This window comes from Aspergillus aculeatinus (assembly GCF_003184765.1).
Source record: "Aspergillus aculeatinus CBS 121060 unplaced genomic scaffold BO66scaffold_44, whole genome shotgun sequence".
Classification (NCBI taxonomy): Eukaryota; Fungi; Ascomycota; class Eurotiomycetes; order Eurotiales; family Aspergillaceae; genus Aspergillus; species Aspergillus aculeatinus.
The window spans coordinates 264,791-275,930 of NW_020291513.1; the positions used below are offsets into that span (position 1 = coordinate 264,791).

Here is an 11,140-nt window from a genome sequence, read left to right on the forward strand (position 1 = left end):
CCCCCCCCCCCCAAAACAGCGGAGGCGAAGAAGTCCTCCTCGACGTCGCCGGCCAGGACGGCACCGAAGCCTTCGAGGACGTCGGCCACAGCGACGAAGCCCGCGAGATCCTGGACGGTCTCTTCGTGGGGAACGTGAAGCGCATGGTTAGTCGGCCCCTGCCTGCCCCTACAAACTCAATCCAACACAACCAAAACCAATGCTAACACTCCCCCGAAAAAAAAGCCCGGTGACCCCGCCCCCCGCTCGCACGCCAACCCCTCCGCCGCCTCGGGCTCTTCCTCCGGCGACGCCGCCGGTCTGGGCGTCGGCCTCTACGCCTTCCTCGTCGTCGGCGGTCTGATCGCCTACGGCGCCTACCAATATCTGCAGAAGGCTTCGCTTGCGTCTGAGCAGTAGAATTCTTTTTTGTTTGTTTGCGGGGTTTTCTTGTGCGTATGTGTTGGGTTGTTTTGTTTCCGGTTTTGTTATTGATGTGTGTGCTCAAAATCCATACCGTATATTCTTAATTCCCATTCCTTTTTTTTTTACATCATTGAAGGCTTTGAAAGAAGATCCCCCTTTTTTGTTATGTTTATGCCGGTCTTGCTAGATGAGTGGGTTCGAAATGTTGTGGAAGTGGGTGTATGCTCTGGTTTTGGAGGGAAGAGATTCACGTCGCTTAGGTTCAGGGAAAGATGCTTTGTTGATTGGGAGGTGAAAGGTGGAAGGTGGAAGATATCTATACCATGTTCCATGGGTGCCGTGTGCAATCTCAGATATACTTGCAATCTGGGTGAACAATTACGCGAAAGGAGTGTCACTTAAAGTCAGAAGGCACTACCCCCCCTTTACTGGAGTGCAAATAAATCACAATTGGAGGTAGCTGTAGAGTAGAGTAAGATGAGAGTCGATAGTGCTAGCTCATGCATAAACTATGGCAGAAAGACCAAAAAAAAGACAATCCAACCGCTGCCCAAAAAGAAAAAAATGCTCATGGGATCTCTGATCGTAACAGTCTTCTTTTTATAAACATAAGAACACAAATATAGAACTGTAAAGTTGAAAGAAAAAAAGTAGTGGTAATAGTAGGTGTAGAAATGTTTAATGATGCTGAGGGGTCCATAAGAAGGGGAGGGAGGGAAGAGAGAAAAGCGTCCTGATTATTTCCAAAACCCTTTCCTAGGCGAAACCATGTCTTATTCTCTTGCGCTCTGTATGTCGTCGTCAATCCATTTACCGGGAGTTACCGCTCGTGCCAGCGCGGACTGCCTCCAGGATCATGTCCTTGGCTTCCTCCAGACCGTCCTTGCTGCCCTTGATCTCGATCGCCTCGCCCTTGGCCTGGCCCTTGGGGACGTTGATCCGGCATCCCGTCTGCTTGCGGATCGCGTTGATCTGGCTACCGCCCTGGCCGACGACGAAACGGTACGTCTTGGGGTCGGGCAGGATCAGGTAACCGGTAGCAGACTGTTGGGAGGCATTGGCGATGGCCTTCTCCAGAGCCGACTTGGCCTTGGCCACGTTGTCGCTGGTGCCGGCGAGCACCCACGGAATGGTAGCAGGTTCGGACGAGTCGACGGGCGCAGGGCTGTTGTCGATCACCTTCCACGAGTGGACCTCGGCGGCATCGGTGGGCTCATCCGTGATCAGTGGCAGCGACGAGGCTCCGTTGACCTCGCCGCGAGAGTCCTCCGAGACAGGCTTGGCAGGCACCTGTTGGCCAGCGTGATCGACGGTGACACGGTAATCGTTACGAAGACGGCGGAAGAACGAGCCATTGTCGGCAATCACATGGTGCAGGTGGCGGGGCACTTCAACCGTCTCACCCTGCTGATCCTTGAGCATACCGTCAATGTGCTCCTTGGCCTCGGCAACGGCTTGGCTGGGTCCCTTGAGCTTGATCTCGGTGCGGCCAGAGCCCTGCTTGGGGATGTCCAGGGTGATGTTGAACTTCGATTCGATGTTGCGGCGGGTATCACCACCGCGGCCAATCAGAAGACGGTGTTGGATAGTGGGAACGTCAAGAGTCACCGTCACCTGATCCGCACGCTCCTTGACGAATTCTTCGATGGCAGCGATGATCTTGTCAACAACCTGTTCGTTTCCTTCCAGCTTGATGGTCGACTCAGTACTGTCAGGACGGGGAAACTTGACCAGCCGAGAAGCACTGCCATCAGTGGGACCGCCAGCATCAGCAACGATCTTACGGATGTTGGCACCTGTTTATGATTAGCAAATTGCGTCGACTAGCATTGCGGACCAAACTTACCGCCACTACCGATGAGGGACTTGTGGTACTTCTTGTCCACGTCGATGGTCTTGGTGACGATGGAATCGAACTCGCCGGATCGTTGAAGCAGGGTTTTCTTGGCCTCTTCGACCTGCTGCTTGGTACCCCGGATCTTGATCTGCACGCGGCCCGACTCATCCGGTGCATCGTTGGCGCCCGGAACATCAATCTGGGCCCCGGTATCGGCGCGGAGCTTGTCCATCTCGCGACCGCGCTGCCCGATCAGGGAGGGGATCTGGGCCTGGGCCACCGACACAGTCGCAGTGTGGGAGTGGTCGACGACCCACTGCAACAGACTCAGGATCTCATCCCGTGCCGAGTCGGCACCCTTGCTGGGGCCCTTGATGATAACTTCGTCCGCAGCCTGCTGAGACCGGTTGGGGCGAGAGCCACCAGCTTCGCTGGAAGTCTCCTGGTCGTCACTGGCTGCTCGGGGGAACTGAACACGGACAGAGTAACGGTCCTGCAGTCTGTTCACCTGGCTACCCTTCTGACCGATCAGCTCACGGTGGTACTGGGCGGGGATCTTCAGAGTGTGAGTCGTCTCATCCTCCAATTTCTTTCCAAGGTTGATGATGCGGGTCTTGGCAGCATCGGCCTTCGCCTTGGGGCCCTTAACTTCAACCTTGCCGTTCTCGACCTTGATATCCACATCGAACTCGTCGCGCAGCTTGTTGATGTTCTCGCCCTTCTTGCCAATGAGGAAGTTAGCGAACTTCTGGGGGAAGTCGAAAGTCGTAGTGTAGCCTCTCTCAAGGTCATCCTTCTCCTGCTCCACAACAAACTCCTGAATCTTGGAGATCAGGTCTTCCACCAGGCGGGAAGGACCACGAAGCGCAACTTCGGCCTCAGTGCGGCTGGATCCTTCACCGACAATGGCACGGACGGGGATCTCCTCCTCGCCCTTAGACTGTTGTTCGCGGGCAATGAATTTCCGGACCTTGTCCTGGTACTTGCTGGGCACATTGATGGTCTTCGCCACGACTTCCTTCTGGTCGCCAAGAGCGCTCAGGAGGTAGTCCTGAGCTTCCTGGAGGACCTTTTCAAAGGTGGCAACTTCTGCGGGGGAAGGTCTTTGTCTTGGGATCTCGAATTGGCCAGCGTTAGACGAAGGGCCCTCGTAAACCATGAAAACGTCCGAGCTATCAAGGTCTTCGGGCACCAGGAGGTGAACACCATAGTCGTTTTGAAGCTTAGGGATGGTGCGAGACTCCAGGTAGGGGTGGTAGTAGGGATCAACATTGACGGCACGGATTCTGGTCGGGGGGTGGGCTTGGACGAGGTTCATGATATCAGACCGCGCACGAATTGTGTTCTTGCCATCCCGAGAGTAAACTTCCCAGGTAACCGGGCCGTTAGAGCTGGGCGGGAGCGCAATGCGAGCATCATACAAATTCTCCAACTCCTTGATGATCTGGCGCTGTCTGAGGTAGCGAGTCAAGGCACGAGCATGGGCATGAGGTCCAGCAGGCGCATTGGGGTGTTGACGGGAGAGGTCAATGCTCGCCATTTGCATGCTCGTGGCGAGATCCATGGCCCTATTAATGCCATTCTCGATGCAGTCAACAGGTCCCGTGATAGCAAGGAACTCGCTATCATCGGAATCGGGAGGTAGAACAATGGCGCAGCCAGTGTCGGCAAGGAATTCATGCAAAGCATCAGCATTGTCCCCGAGGATGAATTGATGTTGGCCGCGGTTGATGGCGAGTTGGCGCAGTGTCAGCTGGCGCTGCAGCTCGGCAGCAAGCCTCTCAATCTCTGCGCGAGCCTCCTGGGCCGCAGTGCGCTCACCAGAGATGTGGATGTGTCTGTCCGAAACAGGAGCGAACTGAACATGACCGGGGTCAGCCTCCTGAGGGGGAGGCTGGCTCTGCCAGGTGTCGTAACGCGGCACGTGCACTTGTGCCTTTGTGCGCTGCTCAATTTCCCGGAGTTGCGCGTTGTGAGCACCTGCGATGAAAGGGAAGAACTCGGGGGGGATAGTCTTCAGTCTCAAGCTCATGTTGGAAGCTCTCTCACGAACAATAGCCTCGATCTCACGACGAGCCATTTCCGCGGCAACGGCATCACCTTCGATCAACACGTCAATGGTATCATCGTCATCGAAATCATCAGCAGAGGCAGACTCGTCAGCACGCGGGACCTGAACACGCGCGCCTGTGCGTTGCTGAATGTCTTGAACCACAGCTCCTTGGCGACCAATGATGTGGGGGCGGGCGGATGTGGGGATGGGAACGCGGACGGATTGCTAGACGGAGATGTCAGTCATTCATGCCGTTGATGGACAGTGTCATCGACATACCTTAGATCCGACTTGCTGTGCGACCTCCTTCAGCGCCTGTCTGACGGCATCCGCGGAACCTTTACCCTCGAAGATGATGGAGCCTCCCGGTCCACCGCGCATATCCACGTTAGCCTTGGAGCGCCGAGAAATGTCGCGCAGAATGTCGCGCAAAGGCTTCTTCATCTGGCCGCGGGGAAGCATCTGGGATGGTGCGAGCCGAAGCTGCTCCATGTGCTTTCCAGGCAGACTCATGATTCTCGGGACATCAGAAGCTGATTCAAAACCTGTGTCAGCCGCGAGGATCGGAGGATTATATGTGACTGGCCACTGAACACATACCTGCTTGTGCACCACTGGCGCCGTTAGCGACAGCAGCAGCGGAAGGACCGCGAGCACCCCAGGCCGAGACGGCGGGAGCCTTGGGCTTGGGCCCACTTCCAAGAGCAGGGAACAACTCCTCGGACTGCACGTCGAAAGCAGGGGCATTCTTGGGGGCAGCCTTGGGGATGGAAGGAGTCGCAGGCTGAGAGGAAGCATTGGACTCGGAGGCCTCGACCACCGAGGATGGGGGAGGGTGCTTGAGATCCTCCTCATCCACTACATCCTCCACGGTCACTTTGTGTGCCTCATCGCGAGCGTGCTGCTCCTCCAACATAGCGGCCCGGGACTTGGTGCCACCGTTGACATCGACTGCGACTGCTTCGGAAGCCATTAGAGCAGGACAAAGCGAAATGGGACGAATTGCACCGCAGATAGCGATTAGGCGATTGGGCCGAGAGAAGAATACAGACGGACACTAGCAGACGATGACGTTAGGATTAGGAAGGGGGGACCAATGGAGAGAGAGGCACAGTATACCAGCTAAACGCAGGCGTCCGTGTAATTATAATTGGATGTCGAGTAGCGGGGGTTGGAAAGGACTGATTGTTTTGATCACACCAATCCCTAAATGCGAGAGCCAAAAAAGGAGCAGCTGAGAAGCGAACAAAGTCAATTGCTATCTGCTGAGGCTAAGGGCTGTAGAAACGATGAATAAAGTCAAGATCGCAGGCGCTATTGCATCCCAGGACTGAAAATGAGGGGGGAAGGACTTCGGAAAAAGTGGGAAGGCGGAACAAGAGGTAGGATCTGAGAGGGGGAGATGAGGAATTAGGAGAGAGGGGAGGGAAAGGGGGGGAGAGGTGAATGAGAGAGGGAGAGGAGGGAGAGAGGGTCAACGAATTGACACAATGGCGAGGTAGTAGGTAAAGATGAGGGTGGTGAGGATAGAATGAGAAGAGGTAAAGGTAAAGGGAAAAGAAGGGAATGGAAGAAGAGATGGAAGTTCGGGAAGAGGACAGACAACTGCCCGGAGGAGGGAAAGCATGCAGTAGTGATTATTCCTCTTTGGGCGATGGTCTGGAGTGCCACCGCCCAGAGCCGCCTTTCACTCACCACTTACAATACTTTCTCCCTCACTTGCTCCCTCTCTTTCAATTTCTGCTGCTGCTGTCTCTACTATGCCATCATGGCATAGATGACTGCCGTTCCATCCAGTTGGATCTATAACCACACAGATCATTATTGAGCAGTGTTTTGAACCACACAATATCATCTTTTCTTTTCCGTGCTTCTGAATGGCCTGTCGACACTCCAGCTGCTATTTTCTTCTCATTTGAAAGGCTGTCCAAGCTAGAGTCTGTTCTAATGACAGCCGACTGACTTCGACTTTCATGCTGAATGAGGCTGAGAGGAACGAATGAGAGCCAAAGGCTGACACATCCATGGTCTTGCCTGACTCCGGCTACTGACGTTACGGTAATCAGCAATACCCCACAAAACGTGAACTCACAAAGCTTTTTTAATGAGAACCAGAATGCGGAGAGATTTTGGGATCGGAAGAACGTATTTGCTTGAACCGAATCATGTCACGAAGTACAGTTGAGCTATTGTTTGGGTATAGGCCTCGACTCGGTCTCAAATGCGGCGCATGGCCTTTTCATATGGCGGCCATTAACTTACTTCCGCACTGCGGAAGTGTAGTTGATGACGACCATCATTTGACCCCCAGCTCTCGTTCCTTTGTTTGAAGGCTCATGCAGACAAGCGACACAGTATACCCTATGGCTGCTAGCTTCTGCCAAAATCCTCTCAACTTGCGGAGGTGAACATTGCACGGGCTGCCCTTACGTAGTGAGGTGTGGCGGGATGTCCGATAGGCCGCCGGGGTTTGGCCCAGAGTCCGAGACAGATATTATCGCGCGGGCGAGATTGGACAATCGCCACTCAAGCAGAGGGTCACTGCGGGAGTTTCTGCCAAGACAAGCTTATCATAGGGTTGCACTTTTTTTTCCCGCTCCCCCTCTTCTCTTTTGGCCCTCCGCCGCGAAGGATCCTCCTGTAGATACGCCTATCTACACAATGCTCTTCTCGATTGCATGTAGGCCGGAGAGGGTACAAATCAGGCCGTCTGACAGTAGACTGAACGCTGTTCATAGTCTTGGTGGTGCTCTACAAGGTCACCGAGGTCGAAAACTTCTCGACCCACTCCGCTCCGAGCGTGCTGCAGAGAGAGACACATGGGCCGATGTGGATCGCAACCTTAACCCAGACTGGTAGACTGTCTCTGCCTGCCTGTCTGCCTGCCATTGCACTGATGGACAAAAGATTGCTTGTTTGAATTTTGCTCTCAGGTTTGACAGCCTCATCATGACCCAAACAAGACAAGAATGGTATCTTGCCACGTGCTGCCCCAACCCTAGACTCGGGAAGTTCAACGGATTTTAGCCGGCGGAACATCTTCTTATCACCCAAGAAATATCATGAGATCCGCGGTTCTGCTGATTTGAGGTTAGACTGAGGGGGGGCAAATCGCCAACTGATAAGAGAAAAAACCGTGTCCCACAAATAACATTCCAAAGATTCTGGAAGGCAAAAGATAAAGCGTGCCTGGGAGTTGCCGACTCGAACCAAACGGTCCCATCCATTCCTCGGCTAGCGCCGCCTGCAGTTTCTGGGACTCTTTTTAATGCCATACACCAGTTTCTCTTATTAATTTTTCGGAATAAGCCGTGCTACATATAAATAACGCCCTGGCATTTTTCTGGGGAAGAAAAAAAAAAGTTTCTTTCCTTCTTCCTCTTGCTGCGAGCGGTCGAACTGTCCCCCAAACAGCAGCAAGCAGCAAGCAGCAAGAAGAAGCCTCCAAAGGATGGAGTACCCCACACTGGAAGAGGGCCACAAGGTCGAGCCGAAGCTGTCAACAGCTGAGGTGGAGGAACAATCCCTGGTGAAACCCGCGGGATTCTTCCCTAAGGTCCTCTACTATGAGGCTCTGTTGGATAAGAAGTTGGGGATCGAATCCAACAGTATCGAGCGAGTGACGCCGGAGAAGAAGCAGCCTCCCAACACTCTGGCCATGGGCTTGATCTGGGCGTCTGCGACCATGAACCTCAGCTGTTTCAGTACGGGATTCTTGGGGTGGGAGTTTGGCCTCAGCTTGGGGCAGGTCATCCCCATCATCATCTGCGCGACACTTCTGGGCGGGGCAATCACGGTTCGCATACCATTCTCTTGATAGGCAGTCAAGAGTGCTTACGTCTTTCTCCAATAGGGCTGGTGTGCTACCTTGGGTCCCGGAACTGGTCTTCGCCAAGTCGCCATCTCTCGATATTCCCTAGGATTCTACCCATCGTCTATCATCGCCGCGCTGAACGTGGTCGAACAGCTGGGCTGGTCCTCTGTCAGTTGTATCACCGCCGGCCAGGCTCTCGTCGCCGTCGCAGATGGAAACATCTCGATCGTCGTGGGAGTCATCATTGTGGCCTGCCTCAGTCTGGCCATCGTCTTCTTCGGCCTGAAAGTGGTGATGAGCCTTGAGCAGTGGATGTGGCTGATCGCCTTCATCATCTTTATGATCGTCTATGGGCAGTCAGGCAACCATGCCAACCTCGCCCAACCTGCTACAGTCTCCGGCTTGACCAAGTCCGGGCAAGTCCTGAGTCTGATCAGTGTCATCTACGGATCCAGTGCCTCGTGGTCTTCCATCGTATCCGACTTCTACGTGCACTACCCGGTCAACACCTCCCGGGTCAAGGTTTTCTTCTTCACCACCCTGGGTATCTCCCTGCCGACCTGCATTGGCCTGCTGCTGGGCGCATGCATTGCCTCGGCGCTAGACACGAACGAGGAGTGGGCCGCTGCCTATGACGGCGGCATCGGCTACATGCTGCAGGAGCTCATTCATCCCAAGAAGTTTGCGAAATTCTGCTTAGTCCTGATGGTTCTGGCCAATGGTAAGCTCTCCCCATCACACGTACCAAATATACGGTACCCCGATACTGACTCCGTCCCAGTCGGTATGAATTGCATCAACATCTACGCCGCTTCCATCAGCGCGCAGTTGTTCGCCCCGCCCTTTCGCAAGGTGCCCCGCACCATCTGGACGGTGATCGTCTTCGGCTGCATTATCGCCATCGGTATCGCCGGTCGCGACCACCTGCTGACTGTGCTCAACAATTTCCTCTCGCTGCTGGGCTACTGGAACACCTCCTTCTTCGTCATCCTGTTCTGCGAACACTACCTTTTCCGCGGCGGCAACCTAGCCAACTACGACCTCGACGCCTGGGACACTCCCTCGCGCATGCCCATCGGCTTCGCCGGCCTGACCTCCTTCCTCTGCGGCGCCGCAGGCTGGATCGTCGGAATGGATGAGACCTACTACGTCGGCGCTCTGGCGAAGCTGATCGGCGAGGACGGCGGTGATATCGCCAACGAGCTAGCGCTAGTCTTCACCACCATCTCCTTCATCCCATTGAGATGGCTCGAACTGAAATATGTCGGACGGTGAAGGCTTTTGCGATTGGATTGAGTTTGTTTGGGGTTGGGACTTTTTTTTAGAGAGATTCTTGTCATCTCCATATATACATACATAACGAAGACATAATGCCCGAGAGGGTGGTTGGGACACCTTGATAGGAATACATATATTCACCACTCATTCTATCACCTTATTCTCAAACTCCATCCCATCCCATCTACAACTCGCATGCGTGCATGCATGCCACCAGAAAACGCAAGGCAGGGATGGATCTCCCCAATCCCGCAGGTACAAGTCTCGCCAGCCCCATTGAAGCTTATACCATCCAGGACGTTTATGTACAGCACAGAACAGCCTTACATTTCAAACCTTATCCCCCTCGCTTCCTCCCGGGGGAAAGCGGACGGGGGGTAGGTAAGCGGCCATGTCATTCCACCCTGACTTGCAGGTGGCCAACACCCCGCAAAGCTTGAATCTACTCCACTTGCAGTGGGTGCAAGTATGTACAGTACATACAGCGACAGCCACGAAAGTCTTCTTCTCTTCAGCCCCAACACTCTCTGGGAAATAGCGTTGCTACCGCAGCCTCCGAGTGTCAAAAATCAATTCCCCATCGACGGAAGCTCTCCCGTGCCGACGATAGTGTTCTCGACCACAAAGCCGGATCAGAAATACGCGCACCATGCACATCTCACCGTCGAGAACAAGGCACCTGGTATTCGCAAGTGACGCATGGGCGCAGAAACATGGCATCATCGCTAAACTCGAGCTAAAAAAAAAATGAGAAAGAGAAAGACCGCTGAAACGCTATCATACGCATACAAGATAGGTATCTCGGGGATGCAGCAGCAGCTGTATCCACTTACACATGGATGTATACAAGTACCGCCGGTATAGGCCCCAAAAGCCCCGTCCACACTAAGTGACGTGAGATGTGCATTATGAAACGGCGCGGTTGTTGGTAGGGAGCGTGCTTGGAAGCTCAATCGCCAACCTCCATTCCGCAAAGTGGCAACAGAAACCTGGGGCCAGATGACGGTACGATCATCGTGAGCGAGCGTGTGCGGGGGGATTCAGAATGTACAGTACCGGTCCGAGCCTGGGATGTTATCCACTTGGATTTTGTAGATCGAAGAAGGGGCTTTGTTTGGGTCGTCTGAGATATTTCTCTTGGGTATGTGTAAGGACTGGGGATATGCTGGACCACTGCGATTGTTGTTGATGTTGGTTGTGGTTTTGCTGGTTGGTGGATGGAGGGGTAGGTGTATCCGTGGGAGGTATACAGATAATCCGAAGAGGACTGTTTAGGTTGACGCCTATGCTAAACACCAGGCAGACGGACATGTTCTCTCTACGCACATCGAGTACTCATCTGTGGTCTTAACACACCAGGTGCAATAGGCAAGTAGGGCTATCAATGCCCATCAGCACTGTACCTGTACCGGCTCAAAGCTCTCAAAGAGGAAAGCCGGACCTCCAGCTGAGCAGTCCAGGTACTGTACCTGGATGGCGCCCAAGTTCTAGACCCTAATTCCTAGACCACAGCAGTATCACGGTGCACATACTCATAGCGTTGGTATCTGATCTCGGGCATGGTCGAATTGGCACCGCAACCATTGAAGCTTTCTTGGAAGGTCAATATGTCCGTCCTACCCTTCCCTATTCCACCGAGCAACCAACCCCTCGCGATTTATACTTTCAACGGTAGGTCGACTTCGAAAGTCAGGGTCTATAGCCCGGCTGCCTGCACACAAGTGGTCCCCTCGCTGGGTCGACGACCACCAAT

At 54.0% G+C, this 11,140-nt stretch overlaps 3 protein-coding genes across 3 annotated transcripts in view; 2 read left to right on the forward strand and 1 right to left on the reverse strand.

The window, feature by feature from the left end:
• The window catches only part of BO66DRAFT_329802 (cytochrome b5-like heme/steroid binding domain-containing protein), a gene marked incomplete at both ends in the record, with an annotated part of 683 nt that extends 284 nt beyond the window's left edge, over nt 1-399 (forward strand). The window contains 2 exons of the mRNA XM_025644039.1: nt 20-146; nt 226-399. Of these exons, the coding sequence (XP_025501031.1) occupies nt 20-146; nt 226-399 (301 nt within the window). The remainder of the gene's footprint in view (nt 1-19; nt 147-225) is intronic.
• A 612-nt stretch (nt 400-1,011) lies between these two features.
• On the reverse strand, nt 1,012-5,448 carry BO66DRAFT_160503 (putative RNA binding effector protein Scp160). The gene is made up of 5 exons (XM_025642219.1): nt 5,415-5,448; nt 4,896-5,352; nt 4,575-4,828; nt 2,252-4,520; nt 1,012-2,201 (listed from the first exon to the last, which is right to left on the reverse strand). The coding sequence occupies exons 2-5, from the start codon at nt 5,266-5,268 to the stop codon at nt 1,216-1,218; spliced, it is 3,882 nt and encodes a 1,293-aa protein (XP_025501032.1). The 5' UTR covers nt 5,269-5,352; nt 5,415-5,448; the 3' UTR covers nt 1,012-1,215.
• Nucleotides 5,449-7,605: 2,157 nt separating this feature from the next.
• Nucleotides 7,606-9,528, forward strand: BO66DRAFT_355389 (putative nucleoside transporter). The gene is made up of 3 exons (XM_025644850.1): nt 7,606-8,091; nt 8,149-8,830; nt 8,891-9,528. The coding sequence occupies exons 1-3, from the start codon at nt 7,747-7,749 to the stop codon at nt 9,382-9,384; spliced, it is 1,521 nt and encodes a 506-aa protein (XP_025501033.1). The 5' UTR covers nt 7,606-7,746; the 3' UTR covers nt 9,385-9,528.
• Nucleotides 9,529-11,140: the final 1,612 nt, after the last annotated feature.